This window comes from Cryptomeria japonica, chromosome 7 (assembly GCF_030272615.1).
Source record: "Cryptomeria japonica chromosome 7, Sugi_1.0, whole genome shotgun sequence".
In the NCBI taxonomy this organism is placed as follows: domain Eukaryota; kingdom Viridiplantae; phylum Streptophyta; class Pinopsida; order Cupressales; family Cupressaceae; genus Cryptomeria; species Cryptomeria japonica.
Genome location: NC_081411.1, coordinates 214,596,946 through 214,618,365, shown reverse-complemented (window position 1 = coordinate 214,618,365; position 21,420 = coordinate 214,596,946). Strand labels below are relative to the sequence as shown.

At 34.5% G+C, this 21,420-nt stretch overlaps 1 protein-coding gene across 1 annotated transcript; it reads right to left on the bottom strand.

Moving 5' to 3' along the window:
- Window positions 1-591: 591 nt before the first annotated feature.
- Window positions 592-1,845, bottom strand: LOC131856583 (coniferyl alcohol acyltransferase-like). The gene is made up of 2 exons (XM_059208427.1): window positions 1,351-1,845; window positions 592-1,266 (listed from the first exon to the last, which is right to left on the bottom strand). Exons 1-2 carry the CDS (start codon window positions 1,843-1,845, stop codon window positions 592-594), a joined length of 1,170 nt encoding a protein of 389 aa, XP_059064410.1.
- Window positions 1,846-21,420: the final 19,575 nt, after the last annotated feature.

Genomic DNA, 21,420 nt, shown 5'->3' with positions numbered 1-21,420 from the left:
GGAGAGTTCATTAAAGATTATATGGAAACACAGAAACTGAATTGTATAATAAAAATTGAAGATGATTACTTTATATAATAATATAGAAACACAAGTTAAAAAATAAAACATCTCAGTTGGCTGTGATTCATGGAGACTTGATTCTTAAATTTGAACACCATGAAACCTCTTACTGCCAACAGTATTAATAAATTCAATTCCTCAAATTCATTAAAACATAAAAAATTGAATGTCGGGTGTGCATTTATCTCAAACACTACAGCTTTATAGATACAATGCTTCAAGCATATTCTCACTTAGGTTTCTAAGATATTCCTAAGCCAAATGTAAGAAATCTTGTGTGACTGGAAGTAGATTGCGATTGGGATCAGATTGAATTGCATTTAACTGTTACAGAGGAAGATGCATGTATACAATCCAACTACCGTCTCCTGCAGGGCTCTGAGTTGGCATGACATAGCCCGCTTCACCACCCCAAGGGAAATGGTAGCTTCCAAACGTAGGCTTTCCCCATCCAAAATCAACCTCATACAAAGGACACCGTAGTCCAGAAGACACCAAAACTGCAGGCCCACGGGAGCGATTGTCATCTTATCTGCAGTAAATCTTGGCTAAGACAGGTGTTGGCTTTGTAGTTTCCACCAAGTCAATTAAGCTTTGAAAATGCTCCTCGTTTGCTGCACTCTGTATGGCATCATGAATTAACCGTGCACTCCAACAAAGTGATTTGCTTTTTATACAACGAGCATCAGACTCAGCAAAGGGCAAGATTAGGACATTGCCAAAGTAATTAGCAGAAACTCCAATCTCCTTTAAGCGTGGGCGGCCATCTACAACTATTCCTATTTTACAATTCATAGTGTCCTTGACCTTCTGGGTGCATATCAGTAGCTTCCATAAGTAAGCACTGAACACCTCTAATTTTGTACAGCGCTTACCATCTTTGTTTGCATTAAATTGCAGATCCATAATGTTCTTGGCATCTAGATAGTAAATTCTACTTGCTAAAGAAGGTGGGCGAGGATTTTCTTGGCCGCATTCTTGTGAAGTATGCCTCACATACATACTGTCAATTTCAGCACAGTAAGCAGGAGAATCTCGAGGGCATAATATAGAGCGTGTGATGCTTGGATTCAGAGGTACATTTGAGTCATTTCTACAAAGCTTTGCCCAACTTGTCAAAAACATGTTTGCAGAGTATGCATCTGCAATTCGGTGGTCGAATGTGCAGCCAACAACAATACCTCCACAACTAAACTCTGTCACCTGCAAATGCCAAAAATTTGTTAAGATTGTTATGCAGAAACCAAAACAAGTGGAAAGAAGTATGTGCTCTATAAAATCCTTTACCTGAACAGCAAAGACAGGAATGCCATCTTCTTGAAAGGGCTTTGAAAGCAAAGGAACAAGCTTCCCCTGCACAGACTCATCAGGGTTGTATAAATTCAGCTGAGAAAGAGCAGCTGCAGCATAAGCTTGGGTGAAGCGAACTCCCTTGTTATTGCAATGGACCTTTGGCAGGCCAATACTATCTGTAACCATTCTTCCTGCAAATACATAGTAGGACACTAACACCTTCGAGAGGGAAGTCTTGAGATGAGATAGTGCTGATGCAAAGGTCCTAGGAAAGGGATTTTTATAACAGAAGAAGACATGCACAGAAACTGGAGGAATACTGAGATCCAGATTTGACAGAGGAAGGATGTGCTGCTGCATTGGAAGAGCAGGCACTATAACTTCTGTGTTAACAATCTTCAACTCATAATTTTTGGAAATGGAGAAGTTAACAGAAGCCATCTTAGCACAATCTCTATGAGCTTTCACACCAATACAAGCTTCAACCATTTTTGTTAATTTATAGCATTACAAGTGCCGATTTAATCGGTTTACAATTGGTAAAGTCCATTCTGACTCATCGACTAAACAATGTGAGACATCTTAAAAGTAAGAATTGCACTAGTCGTATCGTGATTGTCATTTCCGTACGATTATGTTCCCTACTGTATAGATATTGTCGGGATGCAAAACAATGTGAAACATTTTTAAATCAGAAATAGAGTGATTGTTAATTCCGTAATAGTTCGTTCCCCACTGTGTAAATATTGTCTTATCCAAAACAACGTGAAACATGCAAACTAAGGATTGCGCTGGCCCTACAGTGATGGTTAATTATGTGCTCGTCTTTTCCCACAGCTTCTAAAACATGTCAAAAGCCTCAATGATTGGGTCCATCACTGTGTACTTGCATTCCGAGTTTTTCGCAGAACTTCGTGACCAATGCATACATACACCATATGATCTTTTATTTTCACTCTAATATAGAATTATGCTGTGCTTTTATCTTTTCTGTGTGTAAATTATAAAAAAACATTAAATTTTAATTAGGTGTAGTTTAAGGAAGTATCGTTCAGATGTAAAGAATGTTTCGGAGACATTTTTATTTATTTTAAATCTATATCCAAATTAAATTTATGAATTAGAATAATTCTATACTAAATTTGATTATTCATTCAAATTTTTCTTTTTCGTGTAATATAATCTTCTTAAATTTCAATTGTATTTTATCACAAAAATATCTATGTATTACTATAAGACTATTAATTTAGATTATGGCATAGTCCATTTCTCTTAAAAATGAACATACCGTATGCTTATAGCTTCTTTATAGAGTAATTTTTAAACAACAACCCAAACTATTTATATGATGATATTTTTCTATTATCATTTTTAGTTCATTGATGAAAAAGTGATTCCCGTAAAAAATCTGACTTTATATAAATAATTTTATAGAGAATAACTTTCTATAAATCATTAATCTCTAAATAAATAATAAACATTAAATGACATTGATTAAAATAAATCTCTGCATAAATTGTTAGTCTCATATATACAATACCAATAAATAATTGGTCTCTAATAAATCCACTAGTATTTATATAAATAATTGACCTTACATTTAAAAATCAACGAAAAACCAATCTTCACATAAATAATCACCCTTAAGCGATTGATTCTTTTTTATCATTTAAAAAATTAATCTCATAATTTACTAATTCCTATTGAAATATCCTAGCAAGCCTAAATTTAATCAACCTTTATAAAATTTATTTCTAGTGGCATTAGAATTGAATATGTTAGCTAGTTGATCTCTTTTATTTCTACATAAGATATACTTTGTAATTCAATCACCACTTAGTTGTGAACTTATTTCTACTTTGAAAGTCTCATGAAGTGGATGGGCAACATAGACTCGAACCAATTTTCCAAACATGGTTTGATTTCATTGTGCCCCATCATCAAACATTGAAACGCTTCAAAAAGTAATGCATATGTAAATTCATCTTAACTCATATGGCTATGTTTTCCTTAACTTTGCCTCCCTTATGATCATGTTGCATTTTGTATTTTGATCAAACAATGAGATGTTTTTAATATGTAGTTAGAAAACATACAGATAAGCATGTTATGAAAGGCATAATGTATAGAAATGATTATTCTTTACATTCATATTATTGTAGGTACCAACACACTACACTCATTCATCTCATTTTCTTCATTTTTTAAGATTTTACTTAGTACAAAAATATGAAAAACATGAATATAAAATAGAAAATAAAATATTTATGAAATTAATAGAATTAAAATTCATTATATAGTTTTGAATCAAATTTATTGATCCATGTTTCATAGAACACAAATTTACCTCTCATGAATATAAATGGTTTGCTTAGTATTAATTGAATCTAGGTAATCTTCATAGGGGAAAAGAATAGGAAATTTCTAGGACATCAACCATCCAAGTACTATTCCAACTCAAGCATAATTGATCATTGATCTTCTTAAAGAATCACGAGGTTTCTTTTTATGATAATTTATCAAAATTTTAAGTTGTTTCTCATTAGTATGAATTCTCAACCTAGCACTCATGACATCTAGGTGATGTTGATAAGGTGAAGCATCAATGATTCCTATAAAGTAACGTATCTCAATGCTTCTTTCAATCTAGAACAATATTTTTTGGAAAAGAGATAAATTATATTGATAAAAGAGAACTACATCTATATTCAACATAGATATTTCTAGAAAGCGAGTTATTAGCCTTTCTAATGTTGAATCTATTAAAGAACCTTAGATTTAGCTATGGTAAAGGAAACCTAATTAAGGCATTCTAGTTATCAACACTCTTTGAACCCCATTTGGAAAATCGATCATCCATCATGTTCTATTTCCTTGGATTTTTTTGGTAAAGTAAAACACATTTTGAGGGGACCCAAAACCCCTTACAACAAGATTTTACTGGGATCCACAACCCACAAACAAAGCATGTTGCAACAAGAAATGACATAGACTAACAACAACCAACCTACAACCCAAAACTAGAGAATAAACATCAAAGAACTGATTCAACCACCAAAGAGGTCAAAGTCATCAAACAAGAGACCTCAAAGGAACATAGACAAAGGGTTTTGCAAGGCACCCATAACCTGAACCAAGGGTTTTACAAGGCTCCCATAATCTAAAACCATGGTTTTTGACGAGGCTCTCATAACTTGGAGATACATAGACATAGGGTTTTGAAAGGCTCCCATAACCTTAATATTGAGAGAGTCGAACATGAAGCTCTCCATATATTTCAAGATCTCCACCTACGAAGGATACAACATAGAAAGGGAAGAGAAAGGGACAACAATAACTTCCCTGCAACCAAAAAACAAGGCATTGAGAGCCCCCAAGCAACACCACACAACTTCTCCAAAAAAAACCATCTTCAACTCAATAGGAAATGGTACCACCTTTATAGGAAGATTTGAAGAAAATTTCTGATGCAGAAACATAAGCACCAAGCCACCCAACTAGACCCCCTCCACCTCAATAGGAGAGACAAGAGCATAGAGGATAGAAAGGGAAAAGAAAGCCCTAGAAATAAAATACTACCACTTGAAATAAAAACCCATGAAAACTAGGGGTGCATCAAAGATCTTACGCACTCAACTTCAGGAGGAAACCCAAAGGAAGCTTCTAAAGTAATGACTAAGTCATCCTTCAAGCCCTTGCCATAAAAGGAACAAAACTCACTTGGATCGATAGAAGGAACAACAACAAGACCCATAGCTGCAAACAATCATGCACTTGCAAGCAATAGAGTCACCTCAATAGGCTGAAAAACAGATAGGAGACAAGCAATGTCCACCATAAAGGGGTTACCAAAGGTCATAAGACAGCCCAACCTGAAACCCCCCACCTCAATAGGGAAGGCAACAGGAAAGTCCCTCCCATAGAGCACAAAACACAACACCACTTCAGATCCAAGAACATTTGCTCCCCAAAATAGGGAAGTCAATGAGTAGGAGTCTAGAAAAGGGAGAATGAACTAAAGCCCCACTATAAACAAAGAACTGAGGCAAGCAACAATGAACTGGAAAGCTGATCACATCCAATACAATAGAGGGAATCCTAAAGGACAGTGTATCAGAGACAAGGGCAAGGAAAAGGACCCCACACATAGGCAACCCAAGAGCCATAGAAGAAGGGTCCAAAATAGGGCAGCCCTGGACATTCCATACAAGCCAAGGCCGAAATTGGCCTTAGCCCGAAATTGGCCTTAGCTCAAAATTGGCCTTAGCCCGAAATTGGCCTTAGCCCGAAATTGGCCTTAGCCCGAAAGAGAAAAACATTTTTTCCAAAAACCTCCTCTTCGACAAGAGCTCCAAAATCCCCATGTTGGATGCCATTAGAGAACACCAACACACTCGAAAAAAACTAAGTAGCAAGGAGCAGATCATCACTATCTTCATCTTCATCAAAATCAACATCCCCGACTCTGGTTGAAATCCTAGAGACTCCTCTCTTGGCTCACCACTCCATTCATAATCAATGTATATCTATTTCCTTAGAAGATGGATAAATGAAATTGAATGAATATTAAGAATAAAACATTGAATCTACTCATCTAAAGAACCCAATTTCTATGAAAACTTATTGGAAATTCCTTTATTCGAAAGAAAAACAAAAAGTCTAGAATCTATCTCATAAAATACCTTTCCATCCACATTCACTATCTTTCTACTCAAAGCCACAAAAGAAACACAAGCATCCATTTTATTATTAGTAAAGTATATAATATAAGTAATAAAAAATAAATTAGCTAAACCCTGAGTATCATTACCTATCCCACCAATACCAACTACCCTTTAGGTACCCATTGATGATCCATGGCTATGGATTTTGAAGAAACCACGAGGTTGATGAAACCACTTCCCTTGATCCTTTTCACCTTCTTAAAAATATTCACATAGACATATGTTCTACATATTGCCAACAAAACAGGGGGATAGACCTAGCTAATGAGAAATAGGAGAATAAAGAGATGAGAGAGATCCTTCAAGGGTATACTTGGCCTTGATAATCTCCTTAACTAAAGTCCTTATCTTTTTTCCAAATTTGAATGAGAATACTTTGATGATCTTATTAAATTTTTCTATTTTTGCAACTATCTAATCCACAAGGGAACAAAAATTGGATTAAGATGACAACAAATAAATAGAAAAATCTAATGTATTTGGATATAAAAAACTAGACCAAAATTCAAATAAAGAATTGGTATAAGTGATTGTCATATTATGTGTGTGTGTGCACATATGTTTTTTATTAAGATAAACGGGTTTTACAGGGACCCGAAACCCAAATCCATGCAAAAAATAAGCAGAGTTAACCAGAGTCTAACTAGTTGCTAAACAACAAAAAAAATAAGGGATGCACCTTAGAGAGTCCAACCACCAAAAACACATCGGAAACAAGAAACACCAGCAAAAAAACAACTAAGTAAGAGCTTTCATAAGCTCAACATTCTTTTGGAGCACTCTATTATTGATCTCTTGGAGTTCTTCCATGATGAACCTCGAACTGCCCCTTTCCTATTTTTTGCTCCTGGCCCTGGTAGAGGGCCCCGTAGAAGCCTGCATATCTTGGTTTTTCTTGTCCAGGTTAATGTCTAAGGATAGGTCAGATCTAATCATATGAGCTTTCTATAAGGCAATTTCCTTGTTGACTCTTTTGAGGCCTTCAACACTGTTATACATCGCCTCCTTAGTAACCTCCACCAAGACCTTAAGTTTACACTTTAAATCTTGGATTACATTCTCCAACCTGTCCATCCTAGCCTTATGCTTTGTCTTCATGACCTTAATATCTTCCATGATTTTTTGGGACAGCTTCAGGAGTTTATCAGTTTTATCAAGTGTCAGATTCTCAGTGAAAGACTCAACAATATCCTTGATCCCCTGTTTCAAGAAATTAATTTCACCAAAAACCCATTAGAAGCGTTTCTCCTGATTAGCAAACAAATTTCCTAGGAGCTTGTCAACATCCATTTCATCACATTTAATCTCATTGGGGTCCACATTAAGGGGAATATCAAGTTTAATTTCATTTTCCCCTTTTCCTTGAATCTCCACCTTTTTTCCAGTCTTCTGGTTTTTAATATTTTACGGGCCCAAATTTTGGGGATGAGAAACAGGGGATTTCAACTTTTACATTGCCCATCTAGGTGGAGCATTTCTCCTAATTAGCAAACAAAATTTCCTAGGAGCTTGTCAACATCCATTTCGTCACATTTAATCTCATTGGGGTCCATATTAAGGGGAATATCAAGTTTAATTTCATTATCCCCTTTTCCTTGAATCTCCACCTTTTTTCCAATCTTCTGGTTTTTAATATTTTACAGGCCAAAATTTTGGGGATGAGAAACAAGGGATTTCAACTTTTACACTACCCATCTAGGTGGATTTTGGGGATGAAAAACACGGGATTTCAAATTCTGAATTATTCCAAACATGGATGTCATTCTAGTCCATAGAAATTCTTCCCACCTCACCAAACTTCATGTTTGAAACATCATGCACCTCCTGGTTGGCTAAGGATTTAGGGTTTATCACAACAGGGGAGGGTGTAACCTCATGAGCCTTAGCATACTCCATAACCAAGATGATTAACCCCTCATGCAGAATTGAGATTAACCCCTCATGTAGAATCGAGATTAACCCCTCATGCAGAATCGGGTTTTTTTTCATTCTCAAAATGCTTTTGAATGGAATGCTCAAGAGATGACAACAAATAAAACGAAATTGAAATTATTTTATCATGCCTAAAGTGATTAAGAATAGTGAAATGATAGGAACAGATACTATCATAGGAGACATCAAGGGTTATGTACTTTATAATAAACTCTGTCATATCTGTCCATAGCTTCAAAAGATCCTTTTGATTGTAGCCTCCATCTGGGTTCTTCTTGACTCTACTTCTTTCACTCTTTTTATCATAGAAAGTTGAGAGGGCTTCTTCCAAATTTTTTCTCTTCCTGTAGAATTCTTTACCCTCCATGCTAAGCCCAGTAATCTCAACAATAAAGGGTTCATCAACCTTGAACCCCACCCCATACAGGCTTAGAACCCTATTATTCCAATTTTCAACAAACAAATTTGTGAGATAGTGGTTTTGGCCATGGAGTTTTCTAACAAATGGTTCCATACACCCATCCACAACTTCCCTCCAGACCTCTACATTATTCTCCCAAAGCTCACAGATGATAAATCCATTTTGTTCTTGTCTCCCCCCATAATATTGATACCTCTCTAAATTTTACCAGTAACAGTAAAACCAGGTTTCACACAGATGAAAACAAAACAGACCCACATGAAGAATCTGGAAGGTCTATGCCACTACTTTTTATGAATAGCTTTACACATGTAAAAAGCTATCATAATTAATTCTCTATCAGAGAGAGATTTTTGACATCCTCCCTCGCTAGTTCACACAAGTGAAATGGAAAGGATTCCCCTTACAACAGCCACTTTTCATCATCTCTAGGTACACCAATATTTGCCACGTGGTTTGCAGACCTGTTACCCTCTCTCAAAACATGCGAAATTTGAATTGCCTCAAATTTGGCAATCATATCAAAACACTCTTGCATTAAATGATTAACCATCCAACTGGGGGTAGTCTTTTTAACCAAATAGTTGATTATATTTAGCAAACCACTTTCCAGCCAAACTTTCTTGAATCCTCCATGGATACCCATTTTAAGCCCAATGTAGGCCACATTTTCCTCAGCAAAATGGTTGTGTGTGCACATATGTTTGTAACAACAAATATGAAAATTATTGTATCATCTTATATTGACACTAACAAGATAGATTGTTATATGTATATGTATGAACTCATATGATAATTTTATATGGAGACTAACAAGATAGATAATAATATATATACATACACATACACATACACATACACATACACATACACATACACATATGCATATACATACACATATGCATATACATATACATATACATATACATATACATATACATATACATATACATATATAATAAACTTACATTAATACCCTCTTCATATCCAATATTATTCAATAAAATTCAATTTTTATCATTACCTAAAAAGGATTCCTTAAATTACTAATTGCTAACTATTAATAGTTCTTATGGAGGGAAACATGGCCCTATCCCCAATTTAGAAAACCTATACAATGACACTTCTATTCAAGGATATTGAGATCTAAAATAAAACCTCCCCAAAAAAATTATTCCTAATTCAACATATACGTTCCAAAATATCCTATAGGTTGTCTCCTTGGCATAGAGGTTAGTTTTATTACTTAATAAGAATTTCTATTTGTTTGCACAAACCATGTTTATCATTCTATTAAGACACTATTCCATAATGGATGCATAAACATCAAGAAATATTATTGCAACAATAATCACATCCAATAGTTCTATCTTGATGTAAAGCCATATAGGGTTTTATTTTACTAGCTCAACAACACACCTTAGGAGCTATGTTACAATGTTGGGGTCCCTTATTTCTCTATTTAAGGATGCCTGAATGCAATATTGGGGTCACTTATTTCTCTATTTAAGTGTACTTTAATGAGCTAGAAGACATTATTTATTCATGAAACTCTACATTCACAACCCATTCACAAGGGATGTATCAATAATAGTGTGTAAAAGGTAACAAATTTATAGTAAGTCTACATCTCATACAAATCTATAGGGTATTCAAATATCTATTTTTTCAATCCAAAAGCCCATAAATGCAACCTGAATCTGATAACACTCTCAAGAGTTTAAAAAATTTATGTTGACTATCATCACACTTACTTTAGCTAGACTCAATGTAATATATTTTATTCATGTTATATCAATGAAAAACCATTTCATAATTTAAAGCTTAACAAAGAAATTTCCTAGAAATGGTGATGGTGATCTCTACTAGGGTTTCAAGTGATGCCTCTGAGGTAGGTGATTGGGAGGATGAAGTGGATGGCATAGATGGGGTTCATTGTCTGGCCTTGTATACCTTGATTTGGGTCTTTTCCCTCTTTACTACAGTCGTAGTGTGGGATTTGGGATGGCATTCTATACTAGTGCCGCAAACATGGTGGGGTGGTGGTTTGTAGGCTTTCGGTCCTTTCCTTGGTGTATTTCATGAAGGTGATTCCCTGTTGCATGACGGGTTTTTGTGTGTTGTTTGGAGGTTGCGGTTTGTGCCCTATTTTTGGGCATCATGTTCATGGTGCCCTTTTCTTTTTCTAGGGGACTCAACTTGGTGGTGGTCTCTCCTTATTTCCATTGATGGGTTTCATGGGGAACCCATAGTCTATACAAGACTTTAAGGGGAGCTAGGGTTTCAACCCTTGCGCTTTCTTTAAATGGTGAGGAGAGATTGTGGGTTGTGGTGGTATGTATTTTAATGTGGAAGGCGACATTCATTTTGGAGTTGGATCTTTGTTGGCAATAGTAGATTGGCTTTAGATGTGTACTAAAGCTTGGTTATCTTGTAGGTAAATAACTAGAGAGGGATTTGCTAGCTTTGTGCCTTCTTTTTGCAGCAGTTTCTGGCTTCGTTTGGTGGGTGTTGTTTTCTTCTTGGGTCTCTATATTTTCCCCCTTCTCCCTTTGTCCTCTTATGTGTCATCTTGAGGTGATACCCTCCGGGTCTCCCCTTTGGAGGTTAGGAAGGGATTTTCTAGGATCTGGGTCTTTAGAGACTCCTTCAGGGCTTTAAATTCTAAGTGGTACTTCTGATAGTGGACCTATTGAGGTGGTTCAGGATGCTTTGATTATAGGGATTTCTACTCATAAATGGTTTATGGGTTCCTTTCAAAACCATAGGGTATTTTTTGTGTTAGACCACTCTTTGGTTACATTGTTTCGTGTTTTATGGAATGGATGGATGATTCTACTATCACAACGTTTTTCAATGGCTCCAAATCTTTGTGTTCTCCTTTCTTGTTTGAGAAAGTTTCTGTTTAAGGGGATCCTTCAAGTAAAAGGTTGCGGGAAGCCTTTAGAAATCTACTATTAGTTGATTGTTCCCTTGGCTGATTTGGTTATAGTGCAAGTGGGTTTTGCAAGAAGATGGTTGAGGGTTCTTTCCTAAACCCCTCTACTTTTAATATGTGAATCTCTTGTAGGGTAAGAACCCTTTTTCCCATCAGTTAGTTTCTCTGATAAAAATTCTCTCTCTCAAAAAAGGGTCCCCTCTTTTTTAGTTTTGGTGGTATCATTACTTGTGAGTTCCTCCCACTTGTTTTCTTGTTTGACTATTATCTAAGGGTTTGGGTCGCTCCCACTTATCTAATCACAATATCTTAGTGTAATATGCAAAATGGACTTCTTTATATTGATTGACTTCTTAATGATATAATGGCAATATATAAGAACTTAAACGAGTTCTACATAAATGATAGTATATAGCCTATGGATAAAGATAAACTTGAAGGGGAAGCTTAGTGAAAGGAGTACTAGGCTAGATGGGAAAGTAGGAAGAGAAATTAAGAAGGTGAAGAGATCTTCCAATATGAAAATCCTAGAGGATTTCCTAAATAACTATATGTCTAGTATTGAGGTAGGCCCCAACAAGGTTTTCGCCTTCAAATTCCCAATTGGGAATTTGAGTGTCCCTGTGTGGTGATGATATCTCATGTATTCACATCTCAAATAATTTACTCCACTCAAGAATAGAAAATATAGGAAAATTTGCAATAATCATCAAATTTGTGGGCATTTGGTCTGCAATCAACAAAATCAAAGGTTGGATAAGCCAGAAATGGAAGTGGTTTAATTCAAAGGTTAGTTTCTTAGCATTAGGGTTCTTGTAGATTTTTTTCTTATTTTGATATTGAAAGGGATAAAATTTAGAAGGGTGGCCCTTGGTTCATGGGTAGTGTTGATCTCTACCTATGCACATGATCCCCCACCTTTCATTCGCATAAGGAACTAATCTAAGATGCCTCTTTTGGCATCATAATTTATAAGCTACCAGTGGAGCTCTAGATTGAACACATCTTTCATTTAATTGGTGATTCATTAGGGATTTATCTATACAATTATCATATCATTAATGATTGATGAAAGGCTTCATATGCCAAAATCTATGTCAAAATTGATACTAGTAAATCAATAAGGCATTCCATTAGATTACACTCTATTTTGGGAGAATCTAGATAGGAACTAGATGATGAATTATGCCTTTCTATTAATTTGTTCAAGTGCTAGAAAATTAGGCATATGGCTATATATTACACAAGTAGAAGAGTTGGGGATTAAATCACTTCTCAACATATGCCCCTTATTGCTCCCTCTCTAGATAAGTTGGACAATCCTACTACAAAGGCTCTAGTTGTTATTGGAAGGGTAGTACAAAGTGAAGATAAAGGAGTAGGTGAAGCTAGAACAAAATTTCCCTAATTTCCAAATAAAAGGGAAACCTCAAAGGTAGTAGATCAGATTGTCATTGGTGAGAAGACCAGATCCCTATCCTGCCTTAGTCGATGGCTTTATAACTCTTGCAAGTGAAATATACATGTAGGGATGGTTTAGGAACAAAAGCAATAGTACCTCTTCAAGATATTAAAAATTCCAACCAACCTTTAAAGATGCTAATGGGTGGAATTTTGGCACATAAGAACTTGAATTTAGGGATAAATGAAAGAGATAGTGATAGATTGTGGGTTGAATAATCCAGAGGTTTAGGAAAACTCTTGGAGTATTACCACTAGTAGAACTAAAATGTTAAATAGGAAAAAATTATATGGTGATGGATGTTGGAGGTGGTAATAATAAAGTTAGAATTATAAATGTAGCCAAAGAAAAAGTTAAGAACTAGAAGATATTAAAATTAGAACTCAGGTGATGATGAAAAATTTCATTAGAGATGGAGGTGAGCACCTATTGGAAAGGGACAATGAAGGTAATCAAATTGAATATTAAAATATCTTTGTGTAAATCAGTATTGATATCCTTCATTTGTTTAAGAAGGTCTACGCATTCTCTGTCATTTGCTGATATATTGTTGAATCTTCATAAATCATTAGCTATCACTTATATAAGCCCTACTGCAACCTAATGTTTATTCACCAATCCTTTCCATACATCAACAACAAAAAATTAAAGATATTGTTAGCACTTTTAGTTTCTAAATGAATAGATCATAAAATTATGAAAATAACAACATAAATAAAAAAGTACATAGAAATGAATTTATATAATAATATCTATTGAAAATGATTGTAACATTTTATAAACATAACACACTCTTATTATTAATTAATAAAGCATCTTGATAGATGTGATTTATGGATATTTTATTTTCTAATTTGAACACCATAAATACTTTTCCTACCAACACTACCAATAAATTGAATTCATAAGAAAATGAACATTGGGTATACAATTATCTCCTACCCTTATTTGTACAATAAGAAAATAAATGTTAGGTATGCAATTATCTCCAACAATATTTGTATAATATTATGGGTACATTGATTCAAACATATACCCACTTAGGTTTCTAAGATATTCCTAATCCAAATGTAAGAAATCTCATGTGATTAGAATTAGAATGTAGTTGGGATCAGATTCAATTTTATTTAACTGTTCAAGAGGAAGATGAATGTATACCATCCAGCTACCATCTCCTGCAAGGCTTTGAGTTGGCATGGCATAGCCTACTTCACGAACTCAAGAAAAATGGTGGCTTCCAAACGTAGGCTTTCCCCTTCCAAAATCAACATCATACAAATTAAACCGTTGTCTAGAAGACACCAAAATTGAAGGTCTAGAGGACTCCATGTCATTTTCTTCATAGTAAATATTGGCTAACATAGCTATTGGCTTTGTAATCTCCACAAAGTCAATTAAACTTTGAATGCCCTTCTCATTCGCTACACTCTTTATGGCATCATGAATTAACCCTGCACTCCAACAAAGTGGTTTTCTTTTTATAGAACACACATTAGAATCAGCAAAGGGCAAGATAATAACATTGCCAAAGTATTTAACTAAAATCCCATTCTCCCTTAAGAATTGGCAGCCATATACACCTATTCCTATTTTACAATTCATAGTGTCCTTTACCTTATGGGTGCATACCATTAGCTTCCATAAGTAAGCACCGAACACCCCTAATTTGGTGTAACTCTTACCATCTTTGTTTGCATTAAATTGAAGATCCATAATGCCCTTCACATCTAGATAGTAAATGCTAAAGAAGGTGGGTGAGGGTTTTCTTGTCTGGATTATTTTGAGGAATTCCTCACATACATATTGTCAATTTCGGCCAAACCACTACTATTGGCCTCAAGTGCAACACAACGTTGTATTTTGGCCCACATAATGATCAGATTTAGATCTCAGAAATACCAAAGACAACATATAGGTGTCCAAATTTTGATACCACATTCTAGGAGATTGTTTCAAACCATACAAATATTTCTTTAACTTTAAAACAAGGTTTTCTTTACGTTTCATAATGAAATGCTCTAGCTGTGACATGAAAATTTCCTTCTCCAAATCACCATGAAGGAATGTTGTCTTCACTTCCATTTGCTTGACTACCAAGACATAATCTATTTCAAGTGATAAAAAGAATTGAATGTATGTTATCTTAGCTATAGGAGAGAATATTTCACCATAGCCAATTCCCTCTGCCTAAGAATACCCCTTGATGACCAATTGTGCCTTGTACTTCTCAACACTGTCATCTAGAGCCAATTTATTTTTGTACACCCATTTATATCCAATGGGTTTTCATCTTTCAGTAAAAGGTACCAAAACCCATGTAGCATTCTTCAATGCAATGATATCTTCATTCATAGCTTCCATCCAAGAATTTTCATCATACATAGCCATGTCCTCTCTAATAGTGCTAGGCTCATCACTGTTAGCAACCAAAGAAAATATGTAACTAAAATCCAACATATAATATCCAAAACTTTCTGGTGAATAACCATATATATCAGGTTACTATCTATCATGGGTAGACTTCCTCAATTTCTAGGGTTGAGGTTCTTACTCTTCTTCAGAACTTCTAGAGCTACTTGAACACTCCTCATCATCAAGTCCACTAAGAGCTCATAATTTTTCTTTCATAGGGGTAGAAGGAATTTGAACTACCTTCTTCTCTTTATCGTCCTTCTCTAGCTACAAATCAATAGTCAAAGGTTTCAACTCACAAAATATTATACTTCTACTATAAAGCACCTTCTTTGCAACTGGATCCCAAAGCTTGTAACCTTTCACACCAACACCATAGTCGATAAAGATAAAATTAACCATCTTGTTCTCCAACTTTGATCTTTTCTCACTTGACATATGTGCAGATGTCTCAAAGTCAAAGACTCTAAGATATCTCAACAAGGGCTTCTTACAAGACGACACCTCCGTGCGTGTCTTTTCAACTAGTGTCGAAGTAGGAGATATGTTAATCAAATAACATGCAATGGATACATATTCAACCCAGAACTTATGTTCAATTCCATCACCACTCAACATACTCTTGGCCCTCTCCAATGTTCTATCCATCCTTTTCACAACTGCATTTTCTTGTGAGGTGTTTTCTTGCTCACTTGAATTTTCTAGAGTGTAATTGAGATCTTGATTTTGGTTGAATAGGATTTCAAATGAGAGGGCTAGATATCCTTTTATAATTGTCTATCCAAAAAACAAATTAAATTTTTGGAACAGGCCTACACGGGATCTAAACTCTCAGTCATTTGTGATGACTATTGGGAGGCCCCATTTTAGGACCAGATTAAGAGGAGTAGGGTATGGTACACCCTAGTCCTGATTTAGGACCAAGGCATGGGTTGTCTTGGTCCTAATTTAGGACCAAGGCATATCATACCCTGGTCCTGAAAATTAGGCTTCCAGAATGGTGGATAAACTAGGTAGATGATGAAAATGCAAGTTTAGAATGATGTGTAAGTATAACCAACACTACAATCAGGTATCAAAAGCTGGAATACCAAAGTGAGACCTAGGTGGGGACAAAATTGTAAGTGACTATAATTTAAGACGTTGTAGATTTCTTTAAACCCACATCATTTACATAATTCCTATTATTTATTTTTAGATTAATGATTCATAGTGCTTCTCTATATATATTATTATATAAAGTCATTACTTTTTAATGTGGGGATCAGTATTTCATCGATCAACTAAAAATGTAATGGAAAAAAAAACATAACATAAACAATCTTAGTAGTTGTTTAAACACACTTTAAAAAGAAGTTAAACATATGGTATGTTCATTTATAATGGAAATAGGTTGTACCAAGATCTAAATTAATGCATCTAGAATGCCCAACAACTACAATATTAAATTTTTTTAATGCCAAGAAAGTATATTTTAAATAAAAGGGCATGGATTTATATAGGAAGAAATGAATGAAAAGTGGAAGCCTTAATTAAGTTGGTTGTTAGGATTTAATAGATTGATGTTTACACTCCATATTCAAGCTATGTTTGTAGTAGATTTCATGGGGTTCTCCATGCCTTTTCACACTAGATCTAAAGGAACCCTTAATGTAGAGAATATTTATGAGATATTGCAAAGCTAAATGTAAGAAATATTGTGTGATTGGAAGTAGAATATGATTGGGATCAAATTCAATTATATTTAACTAAGAAAGCCCTAACATATTCATCAAAACTTACTTTTACAGAAGATAATTGAATTTTAAATATATTAAATTCATTTAATGGTCTACTACAAAACCACCTTGAGCCATTTTCATATTATATAAATTTTTCATTAAAAATACCTTATTCAAAGCCATGGGTTTTACATATAATTTATTTACTGTTGTCATCAAATGAGCCATTATTGCTTCCTTAGATATATTAAATGTTACAGATGGTTCAAGGAACAAACAAATGGTTCCCATTGCCTTTCTATACGAAATATCTCATTTGTCATCTGATATTGTGCTAATTTTTTTTTCTTTTCCTTGTAATGGCCACCAAAAATCTTTTTGAAACAGGTAAGCTTCCATCCACATTTTTCATAATTGATATTTTTGGCCTTAATTTTTTTAACCTTGAATTTTCCTTTTTCAAATATTTCTCCCACTCAAATCTAGAAAGCCCTATCAAAAGATTTAATTCACACAACTCTAATACCAACTATTAGGAATTGATAGGTGAAGAAATAAGAAAACCAACAATTATAATGCAAATTTTAAAGTGTAGAAATAAAAATAAGAAAAACATACACATCAATACACAAATTAACTTGTTCACCCAATATGGGTTGCATCCACAGATAAACTAACCCTCAAATATTTATATTATCCAACAACATTGGCTAGAAAATTGCAGCAAATGAAAACCAATCACCAACATGATATGTTTTTATGAATTTCTTTCAAAACCCTCATTGTTGCAACAAGAAACCCTTGATCTTTTGTCATCCAAAAAGGTTTAGTCTCATACATTTTATTGTTTATAGCTTAAATGATAACTAATAATTTAATTATAACTAATTTCTAACATCCTTATTGTAGTGCAATTAACATATTGATGTCCTTCCTACAATTGCAAACTTCTTGCAACCACAAACTTCCTGCAACATGATTAGTCACCACATATCAACATTTATATCTATACTTTTAAAGTCCTAATATTGTTAGGATTTGACATTATTCATTTATAATTTTACCATATTTTATCTCTATTTATCTATGCACATTAGAAGAGTGAAATGGGGGTTTGACTAAGGAAAACCCCTAGACAATCCCCAAATTGTTTTTGTTCTCTATGTGTGCAAGTCAATAAAAAATTGGCTTTAGAAATGAGCATTTTGAGAATCATTGAATCAATTGTGTGATGATGATAGTGTGGCAAACTCTATTTCATTCTGTGCACTCGCATATGAGGTGGAAAGCTCCTCGATTTGGTGTTAGGTTCTTTTCTTAGATTGTTCTTTCATCCTATATAGTAATTATATTTTTACGGTTTAAATTTTAATATAATTTAGTTTTACTTCTACATATCTAGATTGTTTAGGATATTAGGAAATAAATGAGAGATATTAAAATCTAGAGTGAATTGTAATCGCTACTTAGTTTTGCTTGTATATTTTTATTCTTTTCTAAAAGTTAATACTAATCGATTTATTTGTCCATTTTTTTTCTAGTTGGAGATTTCGTTTCTTCTTGAGATTGTAATAGACACACATCCCCAACTAGAGACAATGTTGGCATCCCATTATTTTGTGTCTCATTTATTATCATTCTATTATCATGTTGTACATTTAACCCTATTTTCTACCTATTATTAATAATCAATTTGAGACATCCAATGTGGGTCCCCAAAGTGTCAAGAAATAAAATAGCTCATAAATAGTCTAAGTATAGGTTTTTTCTAGGTTTTCATTTCTTGATGTTTACACTCCACATTCAAGCTATGTTTGTAGTTGATTTCATGAGATTATTCTTGCCTTTCCACACTAGATCTAAAGGAATTCTAAATGTAGAGAACATTTTTAAGATATTCCTAAGTTAAATGTAAGAAATTTATGTGATTGGAAGTAGAATGAGATTGGGATCAGATTCAATTATATTTAAGAGATAATCTCTTCATCAAAACTTACAACATTTTAGAAGATAATTGATTGGTAAATATATACTAAATTAATTTAAATGGTCCACTATAGAACCACCTTCAGCCATTTTCATATTAAATAGCCTTTTCATTAAAAATACCTTAGTCGAAGCTAAGGCTTTAACATATAATTTTTTTAGTATTGTCATCAAATCAATCGTTGTTTCTTCTTTCAATCTATTTAATGTAACAGGTGGTGTTAGGCACAACCAAATGGTTCCCAATGCATTTCTAGCTAAAATATCCCATTCTTCATCTAACATTATGGTGGATTTCTTTATTTTTCCTTGTAATTGTTTCCAAAAAGCTTTTTGATATAAGTAATCTTCCATCTGTTGTTTGTAAATAGGATAATGTATGGGTTCGGATTGCCTTAAAGGAAACATCCGAACCCACTTAGGACTGCGCCCTATCCTAAAGGGTAATGTGCCCTATCCTAAAGGGTAATGCGCCCCAAGGTTAAGCCCAACCCTATCCTAAAAACTCCATGGTACAACAAATATTGGCGCCCAAATTAAAGGAGTCCGACTTGCAATAAAACAAAGTTAAAGATGCATATAAATATAAGACGCCTTGCAAGTCAATATCACTCATTCATTATTCAGCGAATTAGATCTACCTGAAGAAGTGCAAACTTTCTCTTGAGGGTGCCAAATTGTCCAGACTTATATGAACTAGTTCTAGAGGACAAAGGCAATTTTGGTATAGACTTGAAGAAGTGCAGATTTGTCATTCATGAAGGATTCAGATTTGTAAAGGGAGCTAAGTCTTGTACTTTTTCTATCAAGAGAATATATAATCTGACCTGAGGGTCTTGAATGCTGGGTTTTTCCTCCTTGGAGGTTTTCCCAGGGTATTTGTGTTTGTCTCTGATCTACTTTCTTCATTTCTAATTTTACTGAACTATGACTTATTAGAATGCTACAAATCTGATTACAATCTAGGGCATAATTAAAGGATATAAATCTATTTAACAAACCTAGGGTATAAAATTACATGGTATCAAAGCCAAGGTGTCACTAACTTCTGATTTTAGCAATTCATTTGTTGCATATAGCTGCTATGTGTTTTCAGATTAAAATGTCAGGTTTGAAGGCTGAAGATAGACTTCAGGGAGTCATTGATTTTGCTACTTGGAAAGTCCGCATTCTATTGATCCTTGAGGAGAATGATCTGCTGAAATTTATAGAAGAAGAAAGGCTATCTCCTCCAAAAGATGCTGAAGAGATGAAACAGTTCAAGAAAGATTCCCTCAAGGCTAGGAGGATCATAATTGAGTCTGTCAAGAATCATCTTGTCATTGTCATATCAAAGTTTGTGTCTGCCAGGGAAACAATCAAACACTTGGAAGGGATGTATGAAGTCAAAAAACTCAGTAGGGCCCTTGCTCTAAGACAATAGCTTCTTCACATGAAAATGAAAGAAGAAGACTCAATCATAGCCTACTTCATGAAGATCAATGAACTAAAGGACAAGCTAAGCACTCTTGATTGCCAAATCTCGGATAAAGATCTTGTTATGATTACATTAAATGGTCTACCTGATGAATGGGAACCATTCATTCGTAGCATTGGTGGAAGAGCCGATCGTCCCAACTTTGAGCATCTTCAATCTGATTGCATCGAAGAGGAATCTTGAATTGAGGTAAGAGGAAAACTCAAGAACTCTCACAAAGATAATCATGTTCTCTTAGCTAAATCTAGAAAAGGTGGACATTGGAAGAAAGAAAAGAGAAGCAAAGATTTCAGATCCTCCTCCTATGATCCAAGGAAAAAGTCAAGAGATTCCTCTCACATTCATTGCTTCAAATGTGATAAGTATGGTCACTATGCTAAAGATTGTCAGAATGACCCAAAGGAAAGGGAAGCAACTTAAATGAAGTTGCCGAACAAAGTTAAGATTACCTTCTTATCTCTACTCTATCCAGCAATGTTCCCATGGACAACAATACGTGGATACTTGACAGTGGTTCCTCCAGACACATCTTAGGATTTCGTGAGCATCTCTCAAATCTGATTGAAAAGGACATCAACCTTCATGTAGTAATCGATGATGATGCTCGATACTCAGTAAAAGGTTCTGGCACTACCTCTTTAAAACTAGATTCTGGTATTTCCTTACAACTATGTGATATTCTCTTTGTACCTGGTATTAAAAGAAATCTTATTTCCATTTCTACCTTAGAGGATAAGGGATTACAAATAGCATTTTTTGAAGGGAAAGTACTCACTTGGCCTAAGAAATCTAATTTCAAATCTCCTTGTATTATTGGAAATAGATGTGATAGTTTATATAAGCTTGTAGCTAATCCAATTCAAGCTCTCATTCATGAGACCCCTGAATCATGCGAGCTATGGCATAGAAGATTGGGTCACCTAAACTTTCAAGCTCTCCCCACTCTCGGTAAAATGGTTAAAGGTATGCCTAAACTCAGTTTATCTCATGA